The 20,461-nt window shown below is 37.7% G+C and overlaps 1 protein-coding gene across 12 annotated transcripts in view; it reads left to right on the top strand.

Annotated features, from left to right (window-relative positions):
* Positions 1-20,461, top strand: part of cacna1ea (calcium channel, voltage-dependent, R type, alpha 1E subunit a) — a 160,053-nt gene that overhangs the window by 125,655 nt on the left and 13,937 nt on the right. For 6 of the 12 annotated variants that reach the window (XM_082188979.1, XM_082188981.1, XM_082188975.1 and 3 more), the window contains 23 exons: positions 337-449; positions 584-715; positions 1,743-1,812; positions 2,342-2,459; positions 2,983-3,050; positions 3,137-3,228; positions 7,354-8,181; positions 8,613-8,872; positions 9,266-9,377; positions 9,477-9,606; positions 11,022-11,081; positions 11,208-11,314; positions 11,672-11,683; positions 11,791-11,887; positions 13,383-13,543; positions 13,736-13,870; positions 14,379-14,580; positions 14,815-14,979; positions 18,584-18,697; positions 18,797-18,889; positions 19,735-19,845; positions 20,008-20,073; positions 20,229-20,320. In XM_082188979.1, the coding sequence (XP_082045105.1) occupies positions 337-449; positions 584-715; positions 1,743-1,812; positions 2,342-2,459; positions 2,983-3,050; positions 3,137-3,228; positions 7,354-8,181; positions 8,613-8,872; positions 9,266-9,377; positions 9,477-9,606; positions 11,022-11,081; positions 11,208-11,314; positions 11,672-11,683; positions 11,791-11,887; positions 13,383-13,543; positions 13,736-13,870; positions 14,379-14,580; positions 14,815-14,979; positions 18,584-18,697; positions 18,797-18,889; positions 19,735-19,845; positions 20,008-20,073; positions 20,229-20,320 (3,338 nt within the window). The remainder of the gene's footprint in view (positions 1-336; positions 450-583; positions 716-1,742; positions 1,813-2,341; positions 2,460-2,982; positions 3,051-3,136; positions 3,229-7,353; positions 8,182-8,612; positions 8,873-9,265; positions 9,378-9,476; positions 9,607-11,021; positions 11,082-11,207; positions 11,315-11,671; positions 11,684-11,790; positions 11,888-13,382; positions 13,544-13,735; positions 13,871-14,378; positions 14,581-14,814; positions 14,980-18,583; positions 18,698-18,796; positions 18,890-19,734; positions 19,846-20,007; positions 20,074-20,228; positions 20,321-20,461) is intronic. The other 6 variants (XM_082188983.1, XM_082188982.1, XM_082188977.1 and 3 more) reach the window with 3 other exon arrangements.

Below are 20,461 nucleotides of genomic sequence, written 5' to 3' on the forward strand. Positions count from 1 at the left end.
TAAAACTATGAAACTTGTGTGATCAAATATCATCTAACATTCAGTTAATTTAACATGAAAAGTAGCTGGTTTAAAGCCAATCATTTAATTGGTCAATTATTTAATTATTTAAATGTCTGTATGGTGACTTTGGCCCACATCAGAGGTCTTGACTTTATTGAATGTAACCAACAATTAACTTCTGTGTGAGTTGTGCTCCATACATCGCTACACTATTGACAACAGACAATGGACCTTTTTTCCTGTGAAATTTCGCTAATGTGACTGCACCTTTAGACAGTATTTTTGGACGTCATGGACATGTTCGAAGAGGTGTAATTCCTGATTTCCTTTCAGGTGATAGTAGGCAGCATTTTTGAGGTGCTCTGGGGGTTCTTCAGACCTGGCACATCCTTTGGGATCAGCGTTCTGCGTGCCTTGCGGTTGTTGAGAATTTTCAAGGTCACCAAGTAAGTGCGAGCTTGCCTGGACAGCCCTTTGGGTTTGTTTGCCTCTTCCAGAGGCAATAATCTGTTTATTGGCTTTGCTCAGATCTGGATGTCCCCATGTTGAACTTGAGATGCTGCATTTATGTGTTGTTAAGGTACTGGGCATCCCTGAGGAATCTGGTTGTGTCTCTGATGAACTCCATGAAGTCCATTATCAGTTTGCTCTTCCTGCTTTTCCTCTTCATTGTGGTCTTTGCACTTCTGGGAATGCAGGTCTTTGGTGGAAGGTAATATCTCACCAGTCTGAGCACAGACAACCCCTGTTGACATAGTTTTAAATTTGGATTTTTGTATAAAAATATCTGAATGCTACACCTGTAGTTTTGAGTAGAGCTGTGCAGCGGAGCCAATATCCATATCTGTATTTGTATCTGTAACAATCTCAAAATGTTTCATATCTGTAATAGATTAAAACCGGAAATGGGCGGGGCTTTAAGTCCATAAAATTACTTGAGAAGCCTGTTTTAATTGTAATTCTGTTCTCTTCATAGTTATCATTTACCAAACATGCCTTGTATAACTAATAAAATAATCATTTTCTTAATTATAATTATAACCTTTCTTTAAATATCTTCTAATAGTCAGAGCCTATAGTCTCATAGGCAGTGCTCCGACATGTATCGTGGTTGTGCTTCGGGCGACCCACCTTGGGGAACTTTCACTATCCTGATTAATAAATAGATGTGTAGAGACGGCAACATGGCTATTTGATTTGCGATTGCGCTGTGCTTATTTCATTCATAGAGTTTACACACATTCACTTCACACACTCATTATGGCGTAGTGATTTAGTGGTTTATGTATAACATCGTGCTATACACTGGCTCACCTGTTATCTAGCAAACACGAGCAGTGACTGTGTCTGCCGAATATTTTTCCTATTATTCGGTAGAATTTGTTTTTGAAGCCATTATCTGTGCCTTTCCGAATAAGGTATTCGGCTACAGGCACATCCCTAGTTATGAGCTGCTTTTTTTATGTCATATGCAATAACAATATAAAATCCCGAGCCTGCTTTGTGTTCAGTCCACCATATTAAACATGCCAACAAATTTCATGCTAAAAAGTAGTGCTTAAAGTGGAACCATAACCCTGTGTGACAGGTGTAGCAAGACAATAGATAATAGATCAGGTTCTCCAGTTGGCGAAAAGCAAATAATCTATAATTCAGTAACTTGGTCAGACACATATTGAATAAAATGGCTCGCACACAGATGTCACATTTTCTTTCTTTCTTTTTTTTTCTCTCCACAGGTTCATTTTTGAAGACTATACACCAACTAATTTTGACACTTTTCCAGCAGCCATCATGACAGTGTTTCAAGTAAGATTCCATCCAGTTGTAATCTGAGTATAATGCATGACTCCGGAAGTGGCTTCGAATGAAGACTAATTAATTAGACCAAGATTTAATTGCACAGATAAACAGGAAATTTGGATCAGAGCAAGAACAAAAACATACTTAGTCGCAAAACAGAATCTGTCATCCCTTTATTAATGATGAAAATGCATAAATATACAGCAGTCCAGCACAGAGAAAAAAACACCCTGAAATTTAGATAGTAGTAGGCTTAAACAAAATGTGTTGATTTTGTTTCTTTGGCAATTTTTTAGGAAAATAAGTGTAATTCTAACGAATGGACCTAAAAGCTGTAAAATATGTTATTGGAACTCCGCTTATTGGTAGCTGAAAGGTTTATCAAATTAGCCAAAATATTTCATAAACAAACATGCACGGGGAAGAATTGGTTGAATTTTTGTGTTCCTATTGTGTGAAAATATGAGGAGATCTCTGTTGAGTTACTCGGGCACTGATTCCATGTGGGCCTGGAATAAGTTCACAGTGTTTCTAGATTCTCACTGGCGAGGACTGGAATGAAGTCATGTACAATGGCATCCGATCTCAAGGTGGAGTGAAGTCGGGGATGTGGTCATCTGTCTACTTCATTGTTCTGACTTTGTTTGGAAATTGTATCCTTCATTTATTCTTTCTCTATTCTCTATACAGGTATACCCTATCTGGTATATGGCATATACAGTATTAAATGTACTCATTGTCCGGTGCACAAATGTAAAATCTTTGAAAATATGAAGATGTGGCTGTGATTCATTTGAACAGTTTCAGAGCTGTTTCACTTTCGCTTTCTGGGGGGTTATCCTTGAAAAAAATCATTTGATGTTCTTCAGGGTTTCACTGAAGTCTACATGAAATAAAAATTTGGTTGTTAACTTTCTTAATACACATTCCTGTTCTTACTGTGCATGAGGCATCACTACAACTTCATAGTCTTTCATCAAAACGTAACTTCCTCTGCTTTTTACCTTACATTACTAAGCTTATTTTCTTGAACTTTCCAACCAAGATTAGTGCATGTTGACTTTAAAGTCTGTGCTGGTATTATAATTTGCTGGTTTGAATGTGTTATTCTTAGTTTTGGTGGTTATTTCTGCATAACTCATTGTTTTGAGTCAAAATCCTTGATAAAATGGTCAGATACACTACTCAACGTCTTCTTGGCTATCGCTGTTGACAATTTGGCCAATGCCCAGGAGCTCACAAAGGTATATCCAGCATGGTTCTTTTAGCTTTATATGTTAAAGGATTTGTTAGGCTGTTGAATAATGAATAACGCCTTGCTATTCCAAAGGATGAAGAGGAGGAGGAAGCGGCGTTTAATCAGAAACATGCCCTGCAGAAAGCCAAGGAGGTTGGGCCCATGTCCTCTTTCATGTGCTCAGAGTAAGTGAACCAAGTATACCTTTGCCTGCTGCATTTGCCCTCTCACAGAGATGCTAATATACCTACTAACTAACATACTAACACTAGTCTTGTGTCTGGGATGTTTTTTAGTGTGGTTTCAGCGATAAAATTGGCACATCTGCCAAAGTATACCTGTAGGACTTTCCAGCTGCAGTAACTGGCCAAGTTTACTTAGATGAACATGCTAGTTTGACTCTACAGGGACATTACTGTACTTTTGCTAGATTATGTAGACAATTGAAGTCTTTGCTTCAACAAATATCTCTTTCGCTCTGTACCCTTCAAATCAAATGTTACACAGTTTTTGAGCTAAAATGTGGAAAAACCCAAGCTAGACTGAACAGCTTTTAACTGATTCAATGGTGGGATGCAAATTTCTGCTTAATGAGAGTAATTTAGAAATAAGTATTAAAACTTTGAGGGCTTCGCTTTTCTGGCAAGTATGCAAGAGGCAGTTACTTGAGACCAACAAGACTGTGTTACCCATTGTTGAGGGTTGTACACAATGTTCTTTCGGTTGATTACTTAGTGATTTTTTGGGCTCTTTATTCTCGAAGCACAATAATTTGCTTCAAAATCAACCGCAAGTTGTCATAGCAACCGGCAAGCTTCCCAGTCTTTGCAGGGATGAGTCTATTCGGTTGTCATAGAGACTATTTTGTTCCCATCAAAAGGAGAATTACAGACTTTTGAATGCCTTTACATTGGTCAGCCAAGATATGTATTTGTATGTTATCTCCTTTGCAAGAACAGAAGAGGCATCCAGATGCCTTAATCTCAAGACATATAAAGAGAATCAGATGTCTAAAATTGGAGATTAAAGTTTCTATTATCGGAGCTCACACACAGATGCATCTTTCTGTGATTTTGGGAACTAAACACTGCATGGATGTGATGTCAGACTCCTGGAGTTGAGCATGTGCAAGCCGGGATGACTGGCCATATGTGTCCTCAACGTTACAATCCAACCACCTTTACATCTCTTGATTGATCATAGATACTTTAGAAGCTCACTTTTACGCATTTTCTTTTCATTGATAGCATAATAGATTTAACATGACTTGAGTGAGTTTGATTTGCTGATGCTGATTTGAGTGAGTATATCACTGAATTTCCTGTAAGCATGGATTCACCTCTACAAACATGTTGTTTTATGCTGGAGGTGATATTTAGGGTTCTTTCTGAGCCCAGCTGCAATACGTGCCGTAACTAGAAAGGGCGAAAAGATGAGCCAAGTTTTCAGTCAAGAAATGTAAAAGCAGGATCCAAAATTAACTTTTTGCTACACCTGCCTATGGCGAGTAATATGAGAAAAATTTATGGAGTTACGTATTTCTTAACAGTCATGAATATGTATACATTTTATCCTTTTGCAATTGAATTATTTAGCTGTTTTCTTTGCCTATTAGTGGCATCTTGTGTCACTCACAGCATCATGAACAAGATGAGTCAGTTTTCATCTCTGTCATTTTGTGGCTCTGTGTGTCGCCACATGGAGTTCTGGAGAAAAATAATTAATCCTAGCCTCCTAGATAAAAATTTTATGGCATGTTTCCCTTTGAGATTAAAGTTTTTAGAAGACACATGAGTTGTGTGAGATATGTTTAGTTAGTATTGTTAGTTTGTATATTTATATAGTTTGTAAAGACATTCACTCACATCTCTTACATCATTCTTACAGTCTGAATTTAATTGCATCATAATACATAATTTCTTATAGTTACTGGCCATTGGCAAATTTTACACAAATCCAGTTCTTATTTGCATTTGGTGCATGGCACGTGTTATATTTAGACCCTGTGTAAACATTGTTATAATATATATACATTTATATATATATTCTATTATTTTGGGCATGCTCACAATTTGCAATAACTAATAACAAATGTTTGTGATGAGTGTTATTGTATAAAAAAGAGGCTTATTTTGTCATTATTGAGCAATAAGATTTTAAATGTTTGCTGGACAATTACTGAAAACAAAAACAAACAAAAAACACTCTGTATGAAGCAATGGAGGCCATGCCTTTGTCACAACAAATTGGTATGATGTGAATACCACAGGGTCTCTTCTCTACTGCATTTTGGGAGATAATGTGAGAGCTGGTTGTCAGTGAACTCAGACTGGAAATTGTGGCCTGTGGCATTTGGATTTTGCATGTTTACTTTAAAACTAAACAGAGGCTGTTGTAGCATGTCCGAAAGTGCTTGACGAGTACTGAGAAATGAATGCATGTCTTCAGTGAGCATGACAATTATGGACGTCATACCTGGGAAATGCATATGTATGACTAGTTGACTACTAAATTAATCAGGGTGCTCTCTCTTTCTTATATTGTGTGCTTATGCATATGAATCCCATTTATATATGTCTTATATCTGTGCCATGTTTCTTACTGTCTCAGCATTTCAAAATGTTCCAGAATACTGTATTTGTTGCTTCTAATATATCTACCATCATGTTTTCATGTTACGCTTTGCTGCCTTGTTACACAGCCCAAAACTTGTAATTGTTTAAAAAATTTGTGTAACTTTAATTTATTATCAACAATAGTATAAATGCAACGTTAAATGTAAAAAAAAAAACATTTAAATGTTAAATGTTTTTTTTTTTTTTTAAATGGCATTGGCATAAACAGAGCATTGGAATACTAATGAAACAATATATTTGTCAGAATTTTTGTCACTGACCTTTTTGGGCTGTGATTCTTGGCTTGTTTTGTCCTTGTTCTCGAAAGCACTAATGTCTTGTTTTCAACCAATCGCTCATTGATTACACGGACCTCACAAGAGTACAAGTGCCAGTAAGTAATAGTCTGTTATTTCAATTTTAACATTCAGCACCGCCTAATTTATCAATCTGGGTGAAGCTTTCTGTTCTGCCATCTTTATTGAATGTCTGATTTCACATTTTCAAGTCTGATCTTTGGTTGGAATTTGATTAGTCAATTTCCTGCAATGATATTTCACTCTTTTTTCTCTCTCCATTCTGAATCAACTCTATTTCCAGTTTCGCTGTTTTGTTTTTCACTTTTATATCGCAACTCTATCCAGTTGTTTTCCATCTCTGCTGTCCTTACCAGCTGGACCATGAATTCCAGTCACACAAAAACACAAAGTCACAAAAACGGAATTAAAGGACCCTTTCTACCATGAGTTGCAAAGTACTTGTTAAAAGCAATCTATTAAATATTTTGCACTCAGAAACTTCAGTTCTCATATTCAGCTACCCTGCTGACTAGACCACCTGGTCACCATCATGTTTTTGTTTTTTAATGCCGGTCCCCAACACATTTATTAACTAGTCAGTATAATGTTCATGGTGAACCAGCTTTCAATTACATTTTTGAAGGCAGTGGTTCTCAATTGGTCGGTTGCAGGTTTGTTTGGGTAAACTCTAAATATGAACATACTCATATTTTTTTGAAATGCAATATAAATAGGCATATTAATAAAAATAAAATAAAAAAAGGTTTAGTAATTTTGAACAAAAAATTTTGACGCAAATTCATCTGTCTTGGTAGAAGGTGTGTTTAGTGCAATTAATTATTGGCTGCCAAGGGCAGGAGACCATCGATATTCAAGATACATTTTGAAACCAAACATTCAAACTGTATGAAGTTTTGATATTCAGCCGTAATATCTGTTGATTTTGCATATTGTTGGGCCTAAACAGCTCATGTAATATTAATACTTTTCATTGTTTGATTTTAAGGATGTTTCTGGTTACTTCAAATAAACATTTCTTAGAAGCCAAGAAATTTATATATAAAAAAAACCCAAAAAACAATAAACCAATTAATTTTGTTTTGTTTTTTTGTAGGCCTATTCTAAACATTTATTTTGGTCTTGACGTCCAATGTAATATAGAGTCTTTAAGTGAAACCAACTGAGAACCACTGACTAAGCTAGTCTTTTCTGAAGGGTAGAAAGGGTTTAGCGCTTTGTATTTGAGAAAGGCACATTACAAATAAAATATATTATTATTATTATTTTGTACTGCTAATGATTGATAAGGTGATGAAAACAATTGTTGTGGCATGGTTGTTGAACTATTTATTTTTCCACCCAGTATCATTGAGTGTCCTCTCTCTTTTTTCCTCAGGAGGAGGAGGAGGCCCTACCTGTACAGGAAGCGTGCAATTCACCGGAGCCGTGCGGCCTATTCCTTCGAGGATTCGGAGAGTCTGGCTGATGCTCGTCCACTCAATGCCTCTAACTCTTTCATGTCCAGGAGAGAGAGAAGGAGGAGGTTGACCATGTCAGTTTGGGAGCAGAGGACCAGCCAACTGCGCCGCCACAGGCAGATGTCCAGCCGTGAGATCCTGTTCAGCAGCCCGAGTGAAGAGCAAGATGGACCACCTGGCTGCCTTCACCACCAGACCACAGGGATATCTCCATCTGACAGCAAGCACAAAGCCATCGAGACCACTACAACCACCGGCATGCCGGAGGCTACCTTAGAGCCACCCATGCCTATGGACATGCCTGTCGATGAGCAATCTCAGTCCATTTCTATCCCCGAACTCCCTTTAGCGATTCCAATACCGGAGCCACCAATGCCTGCCGACATATCCCTTCCTGAACCCCCAGTGACGCTGAATCTACCCCTAACAGAGCCGTCTGAATCAAAGACCTCACCCGAGCGTTCTCTAGACAACAACCATTGCCCCAGACTGAATGGGAACAGGCGACAACGGGCAGTCCGTAAGTACAGGCCTCCTGCGATGGGAGACACGCTGACCCCTGATATGGGGCCCAGATCACGACGCCCACGCCACCGCGAATCTCACACAGATGCAAGGGGCAAAGAGACACAACAGGGAGACGATGGTGTTGACAGTAGAGAACAAAGGCCTGGGAATGAGGGAGATGAAAAGGAATCAAAGAATGATGGAGGGATCAGTCCAGATGGCAGAGTGCTTGAACAGAGGTGATTTGTTTAATTATTTGTTGTTTTGTTTTTATATGCCCTTTTGATTTATATAATTGTATAAATTATATATACACTACTATTTAAAAGTTTAGGGTCAGCACATTTGTTTTTAAAGAAATGAATTGCATGTTATTGTTGTACAGTGTTGTAGAACAGACGTGAAAGTCATGGTCACCACAAACCTTATTTTATTCAAACCAAAAGCTCCTTTAAAAAAAAAAACATTCGATTTTTTTGAGGAAACTAGCAAATTGGCCTTCGAGGTCTACCTACAAATTGACATAATGACTGCTCTATTCACATCACAACATAGTGACATATTAAATTAATTTAACATATACCTAACTATTTTTATGGCCAAGTACACAGTATTCCTTGTTGAGAGTCTGGAGAGAGAAATTGTGCTATTAACTTCTCCCCTTCCACAGGCAGAACAAACCAAACAACTCTGAATCAGAGCCAAAACCAGCCAATTCCCCCTGCAAAAACCCACCTCAGGACTCAGAACCTGCAACTCTACAGCTCACTGAGAGCACACTCCAGCAGTCCCCACAGCGCACTATGGGTGCCGGCGAGACAGATAATAACAACCACAGATCCTTGAATCAGGATAAGTCATCGCTTAACACCAGCATCATGATAGAAGTCACCGACACTCAGCCATCCATGGAGCTGACCTCCATTACGGGTTTGTGCATCCCTGCACCTCTGATAACCCTATTGATAAGACCAGCTTTGACAAATTGCTGCTGGTTAGTACTGGATTGGTGCTGGTTTAGCTAGAGGAGCAGAGCCAAGCTGTTTGTTCACCAGCAAAGACATGGCCATTAGCTTGGTCTTTCTGGTGAAGCTGGTTGGCAAAGGAAATTTTGCAGATTAAGCTACTTAAAATTCCTTGAAACACCACCATCCAATAACATGACCTGTAAGATTTTTCAGTAGGGAAAGTACACAAATATAAACTGAGATGATTTTATGTTACCTAGATATTTTTTATATCATTTTCAAATAATATCATTCAATTTCATAATTTTAATTTAATAAAATCAAATTTTTTCTAATATATACCTTGATTTATTAGGTAATAGTAAAGACATGGAGGCCTCAAAGCCAGAGAAAGAAGAAGAGGAAACCCCAGATGCGCCCAAAGCCCCTCCACCTGTCAGCATGTTCATCTTCAAACCCAACAACCCGTAAGGCTGGATGTTTGTGGAGCCACAGCTGTATTCTATATTTTATGAATATGTTTTTGCTTCATCTCTCACTCTCTCTATTCCTCATCTCTTCCACAGGGTCCGCAGGGCCTGCCACTACATTGTCAATCTTCGTTATTTCGAGATGTCAATCCTTCTTGTGATCACTGCCAGCAGTATTGCTTTGGCTGCCGAAGACCCCGTCAACACTAATTCGGACTGGAACAAAGTAAGAATGCATCTCCACCACCCTGTCTCCATTTTCCAATAATTGTGTATACAATAATCATATGTAAAACGTTTTACTATATTTCTTATAAGGAAGCTTACAAACAATTCTGAGTATCTTTACCTCTGTTAATTTACCTGTTTCGTTGATATTTACATTACTAAAGGGTGGATATTGGATAATTATAAGAATATAAAATAAAACAAACTCTGATGGTACCACTACCTTGTTTTTCTTTTAAATATACTTTTATTATAATACTTTTATGTTCATCTCAGTTTCACTTTGAAAGCTGTAATACTGTAGGTTAGTTGACATTGATGTTTTTTGGACAATTGACATGTTCTGCATTGTGACAAGCTATACTCTTGTAAGCTAGCAAGTTTAATGTAAGCTAGCAAGTTAATAGAAACAGCAAGTTTCTATTATTATATAGATTATATATCTATCATTAATACTTTTATGTTCATCTCAGTTTCACTTTGAAAACTGTAATACTGTAGGTTAGTTGACATTGATGTTTTTTGGACAATTTACTTGTTCTGCATTGTGACAAGCTATACTCTTGTAAGCTAGCAAGTTTAGTGTAAGCTATAAAGTTAATAGAAACAGCAAGTTTCCTTGCTCCTACCTCCTTTCAATTGAGAGACTATGTGGAATATTTATACTTTTAAAAAATGTTGTCACCTTAAAAGTAAATGTTGACCTGGCACAACACCCAAAATATTCGCTTTCCATAATACATTCATAGAAAAATAATCTAAAATACTGATGATGATTTAAAAAAGATGATGATTAAAAAAGGCTTGTAAACATGTTTTAACAACCCAGTATCATTACAAATACAACATATATTTCTTATTTTGAACAAAGAAAAAAAGGAATTTATTTTACATTTTTGGCAATAAAAATAGATCAGTAGACCTGTTTGAGTTTCTTTGATCCTGATGATATTGTTCCCTGTGGGTCATGAAGTGTTTGGCATTATTCACTAATAGAAATTAGATTTTTGTTGCAGGTTTTAAATTTCCCTTGTGAAAGTGCACCAGCTGTATGAAGCCATAGCTAATTACATGCTAAGACCCTTTCAGTAATAGTTGATGAGATCTTGTGTGTATGTAAACAAATGACGTAAACGATGCTCTAGATGTAGAGAACAGCTGAAGACGAAGCCTCTTTCCCTCTCAGAAACGCACACACTAGGATTTAAATCTATACAGAAAGAGTGCTTTCACTGCTGTGATGTAGTCAGTAGATCCAACATGAGAATACCAACATTCTGGCTTGATAAAATTTAGCAGTCTTTGACAAACAATGCTGATGCCCTAAAGTCCCATGCATGCTGTAGCCTCACTTTTCATGTTTGCTAAAGCTGACAGTGTTATAAATGTTTTATTTGTTTCTATGTTCAATAGGTGCTGCGATATTTTGATTATGTATTCACTGGCGTCTTCACGTTTGAAATGATAATCAAGGTGAGTTCCTGGATCATTCTTGGGTTCCTCTATGTTCCCTAAAGACTTTATAAAAAAATTAAAATTAAGCTATATATAATGCATTATATAAATATGCTGTGTATGTTGTTGTTACATTTTTCTCAGATGATTGAGCAGGGTTTGATCTTACATGATGGCTCCTATTTTCGTGACTTGTGGAACATTCTGGATTTCATAGTTGTGGTGGGAGCTCTGGTGGCCTTTGCCCTCACGTGAGTCAGATTAATCCAAACATGAGAAATAACAAGTGTTATTTCACATGTTTGGTGTTCTGTTGGTCAATCTGAAACGTTAATTAAGATGTTTAGCAGCATTGTTCAAATTTTTTGTTATTCATTTTCAAATGCCATTAATGCCATGTGATAACACCATGATTTATGTGAGGAAAAGCATTCAGATGTTCCAAATTCTTGACACATGTTGATGTTAGTGGATGCTCTTTTTTCTCTGTTGTGAGTGTAAAGCATTTCTGTGTTCATTGAGTAGCTCTCTGGTTCAGAATGCCTGTCTGTTTCTCGTTTGTTTCTCTGTTGTTCTTCTTGTGGATTGTGGCTCACGGCATCTGACAGGAATGTGATGGGGTAAAAACACTCTGATTTTGTGCCATATAATAATGTGTGTGTGTTTGTATTTGTACATGAAAAATTGGGCTTTGTTGTTTTGTAATATATGTTTTTATGCTATACAGGAGTAACACAGGAAGAGACATTAAAACCATAAAATCACTGCGTGTGCTTAGAGTGTTGAGGCCTCTCAAGACTATAAAAAGACTTCCCAAACTCAAGGTATGTGAACATGAAATGAATACTCTACAGTTCAAAAGTTTTTTGTCAAAAGTTCTTGTTATTGTAAGTTAGTTCGTTTTTTAAAGAAATCAATCATTTTATTCAGCAAGGATGCATTGAATTGTTCTGTTGAACTTTCTATTCATCAGAGAATCCTGAAAAAAATGGATTTGCAAAATGGTTTGCATAAATTATTAATCAGCACAACTGTTTGAACATTGGTTATAATATGTTAGGTTACGTAGGTAACCCTGGTTCCCTGAGAAGAGGAACAAGACTTTATGGGAACACTCCTTGTGAGATGGTGTCTGAAGCACGTGTGCTACACACCAATCTCGATTGGCTACCGCAGTCAGGTGACATCACAGGCGCGCCAGCAGAGTATATAAAATCACCTAGAAAGAACGTCATCAACTTCAATTGTCTGACGTAAAGGCTTGCCGGAAGAATGGCAACGTGATGCAGTGTCTTGTTCCTCTTCTCAGGGAACCGGGGTTATCTACCTAACCTAAAGTTCTCTTTCGAAGTGGAACTCAACACTGCTTCATGGAGTTGATGCTATTGGAACTAAATACCCACGCCATACTACTCAAATGCCTGCTCACTGTGCTGTAAAATCACTAGCTGTAGCCAAAGATTGTAGCCATACAGCGCATCTAGTGACCAAGAACAAACAGCCCGAGGCAATGTCTGCAGCTCAATACAACCCATATTACTTGGTCTATATGACCCAGGCCTAGATCTGACTAGGTAGATTGCAACCTCACTGCGTTTGCCACCAATAAGGCGGGGCAGACTAGAAGACTGCTACCTGGACCCTCGTGCCCATTTAGCACGGTTTTGATGGCAAGTTTGGAGTCTTTCACAAGGAAGCCGCACTGGGCACGAGATAGCTCACAAGCGCATGTTGTTCAGCAAGCACCTTTACATTGCTACAGCCGAGAATGGTTTGTCCCATGATCTCGCAAAATCTTCATGGAGATTGGGGAGGAAAGGAAGGCTCATTAGAACGGGACACTTATGATCCGAGAGGAATCACTCATCCAACCTGCTTGGGGCGATTTCCTCACTCTTCACAGACCACTCTAATCAAATTGTAATGGCAAGATGACTGGGTTAGAGTATCTCTGAAACGGCAAGGCTTGTGGGTTACTGCCGGTCAGCATTGATGAGAATTTACCAACAGTGGCCCTTACAGAAATATTGTAGCGCTATGGTCAACCCAAAATATTTTTTATATTAGCAAAGAATGGTCACAAAGTCATGTTTACATGTTCAGATTTTCTATCGATAAAATATGGATAAAATCCGTGAGTTCAGTTATAAAACTGAAATAAAATAAAAAAATATCACATGGAAATTTGAAATGTTGCATTGGCAAGTAACTGAAATAAAATAGGTTTAAGTTGAAGTACTAAAATTACTAAAACTAAAATGAAAAGAAAGTTAAATAGAAAAAACTTGTTGTCATTGTCTGTCTCTTACTGATTTTCAGGCCGTTTTTGACTGTGTGGTCACGTCGCTAAAGAATGTCTTCAACATCCTCATCGTCTACAAGCTCTTTATGTTCATATTTGCTGTCATTGCCGTGCAGCTTTTCAAAGGGAAATTTTACTACTGTACCGACAGTTCCAAGGACACAGAAAACGAGTGCAAGTAGGTACCCATTACAGCTGGAATGTAAATTCTAAATATAATGCTAAAATGTATTTAAGCAGCTCAGACATTATTCAAAGCTAAAAAGACTTTAGAAAATATCAATGGTGCTATGAATAGAAGGATGACATTTTAACGAGCACAAAATCTCTGCAAATGATGTGGAAAATATTTTTTCTTAATGTTCTATAGGGGTTACTACATTGACTATGACAAAGACAAGAAAAAGGAGAAACGAGAGTGGAAAAGACATGATTTCCATTATGATAACGTCATCTGGGCCCTGTTGACTCTCTTTACGGTATCCACTGGGGAAGGGTGGCCACAGTAAGAGCCAACTTTAGTTCATATTTTCACACTGTATCATTTGACAAACTTATTAACAGCTTAATAAGATTAACATTCTTCTTAACACCTTTCTAAAAGCTGTGTGCTGTGTGCATATTCGGTAACTCCAACTTTTACATTCAGAAGAAACTTGCACAACAGGCCCAAAGTGTATTTGGACTTGGGGTGCTTTTAGTGATTTCTGCCGTTTTGCTAACCTCCACCAGAGTGAATTGGACCATGCCCATGCTTTCAACCACTCTAAAACCCATTCACAGACTTGTTAGCTTCACACTTTAACACATTGCAAGCAAACCTGAATGCTCAAGCAAAGGAAAATTTGGCTGTAGGCAGTAGTAGCAGTTTTTGCTGGTGCTTCTTGCAGCACCTTTAAGCCCCTCAAGTTCACACAGGTATTCTAGCAGAGTAACCTCAGTTTCATTTGGAACAGAAAGCATACATAAATGTATATAGATTTGTCTGTAAATACACTTATTTGGCATTGTAGAGTTCTGCAACACTCTGTGGATGTGACTGAGGAGGATCGGGGTCCCAGTCAGGGGAACAGGATGGAGATGTCCATCTTCTATGTCATTTATTTTGTGGTGTTCCCATTCTTCTTCGTCAACATATTCGTGGCCCTCATCATCATTACCTTCCAAGAGCAGGGCGATAAAATGATGGAGGAGTGCAGTCTGGAGAAAAACGAGGTGACTGATTATTTTGCATTCAAGCTGAGATTCAAGTTTAGTAGTGTCCATTGAAGCAATGACACATACTCGAGGCAACAATTGATTGTATTGTAAAAAACATACAAAAGAAAAGTCCTCTGCACTTAAGGGAATCACTGTTGCAAGTGCAAGCAATGTTTTTTACCTCCTGACAATTGCTAGTTAATTGCAAATGTGTTTGAGAAACGGTCTTACTGGATATTTCTCTCTTAGAGGGCTTGTATCGACTTTGCCATCAGTGCCAAACCTTTGACTCGCTACATGCCCCAGAACAAACAGACCTTACAGTATCGGCTGTGGCACTTCGTGGTTTCGCCCTTATTTGAGTACACCGTGCTGACGATGATTGCCCTTAACACCATCGTTCTCATGATGAAGGTAAGGAGAGATGTCATGGCACTGTGATCTCTTTCTTTTATCAAAACAGAATAATTTAAAATCAAATCAGAATCTTTCTATTTATTTGTTGCAAAAAAGTTCTGTGAGTTCTGCTCACGCTAAAAGGATTTATTTTTCAGTAACTGATTAATTATTCCCTTACAAATAATGCTATAGAGATAGAAGGAGACATTACTCTTGTAAGTAGCTTTGGTTAGAATTTAAATGTACATTTGTGAGACCTGTGAGTATTGCAGAGGTAATACCTCTCTCTCTCTCTCTCTCTCTCTCTCTCTCTCTCTCTCTCTCTCTCTCTCTCTCTCTCTCTCTCTCTCTCTCTCTCTCCCTCCGTCTGTGTATTTGTCAAAATAAATTAGGTTGATTTAGCTGTTTTTCAGCCCCTGCTGGTGACCCCTGGTCTGTGATACTGCTCGAAAACCAGACAGTCATGAGTCACAGCTTATTAAATATTGATCTGAAGCACCAGCTACTATTTAACTTTTCCTCATTAGCTTTAGCCTCACATCTCCCGTGAGTAATTTCACTTGGAGTTAGAGGTGGGCCTCCACTAGTCATCATGTCTGCAATGGTCTGCATACATGCTTACTGAGACACAGAGAGTGTAACAGAGCACAGATATTTTTAGATATTGTACTGAAATTTGAAAAGCTTCCTTTCTCTCTGTCTCTTTCATTCAGTTTTCAGTTACAATTTTCAAAGTGCTTTATTGACATATTAGCATCCATCAGGTTTTAAATGGATCCTGAAATGCGGGTGTTCCATACCAGAATGGCTCCAGATCTGAATGTGTGTAAATGCTTACTGTAAACATTGATGTGAATGATTTTGTATTGATGCATAAAAACAAAAGAATAAATTTTTTTATTTTTTTATTAAATAAGCCTATCATACATATTAATTTTCTGTTTTATTGTAGGCTAAATAAAACATAGTCGGTTATGTCTTAAGTGAACGTTTGGGGAACAGTTGGGGGAAAACATCTGTAACATAATTTAGATCCATGTATTAGGTCTTCATATAATAGGCTATACCTGCTGCTGTTCCCTTTTGAGGGAACTCGCGCTGCGTCGATGACGCTTTGGGAACGCCCCTGCGTGATTGCATCTGAAGCACTTGTGTCAACTAGTCCAATGGCGAGAGTGAGCATCACGGACGGGTGACGTCACGACCAGGAAAGGATAAAAGCACATCTGGTCTGACCGGTGTTAGCTTCTGTGCCTCAGCAAGCGCTCTGTGTTCATACTGTCTGTCTTATTTATTGTTGTCTGTCACTGTATCAGTCACAAGCATAGATATTATGGCGAAGAAACAAACTTTAGATTGTGTGTTCCTCCCTGCCCTCTTTTCATTACGGGTGGGGATACACACGATTTATGTGTTGTTTGTTTGGAATGGAGCATGCTCTGTCAGCGCTCGAGGGCGCTGACTATGAGCATTGTGAGTTACTATTGCTTTGCACGCGCCGTTCCCGCCTGTCACTCTTTGGATCAAATGGATCTCACGGAGGGGTTAGAGACGGGCTCTGCCTCTGCCCTGGTAGAGAGCCGGTGTTTCAGCAGTCTATCTCTGAGGAGGTAGAGGTGCTGAGCATCGATGCGGGGGAATAAGAACTCACCACCCTCATCTATGAAGAGCATGCATGGTCATGTAGCTCTATATAAAAATGAAAATAAGGGGGCGGGCTGTGTTCGTTCATAAAATGTCCTGACGTGTATATGTGTGCACTATGGGGAGTTTCCCCCCGCTACTGTTTACTTTATTTTTTAAAAGAAAAGAAAAAAAGACTATGCAATAAGAATCGGAAATCGAGTGGCTGAGGCAATGTATAGATTAAGGGATAGGCAACTCCGGTCCTAGAGGGCCACTGTCCTGCAGAGTTTAGCTCCAACCCTAATTAAACACACCTGAACAAGGCAATCAGTGTTTTCAGGATTACTAGATAGATACAGGCAGGTGAGTTTTTATCAGGGCTGAAGCTAAACTCTGCAGGACAGTGGCCCTCCAGGACCGGAGTTGCCTATCCCTTAAAGAGATACATAGTGTATTGCAAGCTATGAATTTATGATTATTTTATTGTTGAAACTATTTTAATATATATATATATATATTCAGACTTTCACCCAGACTATGTTGACTTGTCTGGTTGATCTTTTACTATGTTTCATTTTGAGGAATTAAATAAGCTGACTGCATTTAATTGAGGAATTAAATGATGAATGCTTATCTGACTTTCAGTAGTTAGATTCATGTATAAGTACAGCCTTTCATCCAGACTGTGTTAACTTGTCTGGTTGATCTTTTGCTGTTTCATTTTGAGGAATTAAATAAGTTGGCTACATTTAATTTTGAGGAATTAAATCGTATAATACGGTGATGCAGCTGTCCACCTCCGAGGAGATGGATGTGCTGAGCATCGAGTTAAGGGAATTGAAGATTCGCCATCTCAATCCCCTGTGTACAAGGAGTTTTTGGAGTTTATAACTTCCATGGCAGGGCCTTCCAGTTTTCCAGGGCCTTCCGGAGCAGCCCCAGCCATTAACAAACTCCTTGTACAGGATAGAGTGTTGTTTCCTGTGCTCCCCCTCAGAAAGATTGGGGACCGGGATGGCATTCTCAACCGAAGTTCACAGGTGCTCTTGTCTTAGTTGTGCTCTCAGTATGCACACAGACAGGCTCTGGTTCATATGGCGTTTGGGCATTCTGGTTCCCAAAGCGTCATCGACGCAGCGCAAGTTCCCTTGAAAGGGAACGTCTCAGGTTACGACTGTAACCCTAGTTCTCTGAGAAGGGAACGAGACACTGCGTCACTGCAATGACGTAGGGGCGTTCCCAAAGCATCATCGACGCATCGTCTCGTTCCCTTCTCAGGGAACTAGGGTTACAGTCGTAACCTGAGACGTTTGTCATTAATGTTAATCAAACAATAAAGGAAAAGAGGGAATCACTCACTGCTCTTGACTGAACAACTTTTGTAGCTTTAATAATAATAATTTGTGATGAATACACCAAAGACTATGCAGTGATTTTTTACATTTGTTTTATTCAATTTCTTTTTTTCTTACCTGAATGCTTAATTGTATGTTTCTTTCTTATATTATATTTGTTCTACTGTTTGTTATTTGCCTATTTGTTCTTATTTATATAATAACAAAGATAAAATAACAAAAATAACTATATTTTGATTATTGATATAGTAATTATCATTAATAAAAGAATTGGAGGAAAAGATGCATCGTGGTGTATCGAGAATCGTTTTATAATCTAATCGTTACCCTCTGAATCGTAATCGAATAATGAGGCAAGTGAAGATTTACACCTCTATTAGGTACTATTATATAAAAATGTATTAAAGGGATATAGTTCACCCAAAAATGTAAATTTTGGCATCATTTACTCACCCTCAATTTGTTCCAAACCTGTATGTATCCAAACCTGTATACGTTTTATATAGATATACTCTATATTGTCAAGCAACATAAGAGTAATATAAAAATAAATTAGTTAGCAAAAAAAAGTAAATGGTGTAAACATAATGAATTATTCAAGAAGACCTTTTTTTGTCTCTTTTTTTGCTCTCTATCAGCATCATGATCCTCGTCCTGAAGGCTATGATGATGTGCTAAAATACCTCAACACTGTGTTCACTGTTATTTTCTCTGTGGAATGTGTTCTCAAGATCCTGGCGTTTGGTATCATGGTAAGCTAACACTGGGAATGTGATAAAAAAGTGCATTATATATATATATTTATCCTGAAATGCATTTCCAACATATATTATTACCTTTATATCTTTCAGAATTATTTCAGAGACACATGGAATATATTTGACTTCATCACGGTTCTAGGAAGCATTGCTGAAATTGCGGTTGACAAATTGCAGAGTGAAAAAGTGAGGAATGTGTGTGTTCCGATTAGAGCTGCTCGATTCTGGATAAATTGCGAGTCACAATTTCTTCAAAATAGAGATCATGATTCTCCCACGATTCTAAATAGACAACTGTAATTTACTAGAGGTTCTAACAAAATCTTTTTGGCTTAAGTCTATTTAAAAATATTGCATTCATTTGAATTATTTTAATTTTTATTTTTTACGGTTTGAATGAATGATTCAATAACTAATAAAACATTTTATCAGTCACTTATCTCCACTTACTAGTGTAACAATGTAATCAGTACAATCTTTATTTGAAGCGTCAAGTTACTTTCAAAAGGTGATTTACTCTGAACGCTACCGTAGACATCTGTGTTTATATCTGAACTATTAACTTTTATCCCAGTAATTCTGTGATAATCTAAATTGTAAGACAGAAATAATCATACTGTGTGGTTGAAAAGACTTTGTTTTATGCCTATACATGACAGCTTCTCTTTCTGGATCAGCAGCAGCACCAATGCAGATCTAAATCTTCGCTGTGATCATACTTGTCATAGGTTTAATAGACAAAGCTGAAGTGTTGTCATTTATGAACAAGATCGCGTGGTTGTTTACACGTGTTTTTTAACAAGTAATCGTGCAGCTCTAATTCTGCTTGATTTGTATGCAGTAGTTGTTTGCATGAGCAATAATATCTGTATTCTAATTTCTTTTTAGCCTATATTGATATGCATGCTCAAGCTACTTTTGATTGCTATGTAATCAGTATTTTTTTCCACAAGTAATGACCTTCATATTCTATTTTGTCTCCAGTATTTATTTGCATAAGCATCACCTCTGTGTTCTGATTGGTTTTTCAGCCTTTTAGTATGGGCTTTCTTAAGCTATTCCGGGCAGCTCGGCTGATTAAACTTCTGCGTCAGGGCTACACCATCCGTATTCTGCTCTGGACCTTTGTCCAGTCCTTCAAGGTCAGACATGTCTTTAACTCCATTGGCATGATATTGAGATCCCTTATCCCTTATCCCTCTTTTTATTCTTCTTCTTCTAAACACTGTTTTTGCTTTTATTTGAACCAAAACGGCTTATTATAAAAAAAATAATGTAAGTTTAACATGAGATTTGTCTTGCAGGCTCTTCCGTATGTCTGTTTGCTCATCGCCATGCTGTTTTTCATCTATGCCATCATTGGCATGCAGGTAAAGGTTGTCTTTGTCCCTAGACAGTCTGTCTCCATCTTTATATTCTTCTCTCTGTGTCTTCCTTCGTTTCTTTGACACATTTTCTCTTACTTTACTTTGTTAAGCCTGTAAATGTGACAGATCCCTCTTATGTGTTTTTAATCTTACTAAAGGTATTCGGCAACATCAAGCTAAATGACAAAAGCCAAATCAACACACACAATAACTTTAAGTCATTCTTTGGTGCACTCATGCTGTTGTTCAGGTAAGATTATGTTTATAATTTCTGCATCTGTTTTAATGTTCTTTCTTTTTGTTGTTAAAAACAGGTGCTACATTTTATTATATATTAATTATTTCACTATAAAACCAATACAATGAACCAGACTACCTTTTGGGGATGAAT

The sequence above is a fragment of the Leuciscus leuciscus genome, assembly GCF_965113295.1.
Source record: "Leuciscus leuciscus genome assembly, chromosome: 13".
In the NCBI taxonomy this organism is placed as follows: domain Eukaryota; kingdom Metazoa; phylum Chordata; class Actinopteri; order Cypriniformes; family Leuciscidae; genus Leuciscus; species Leuciscus leuciscus.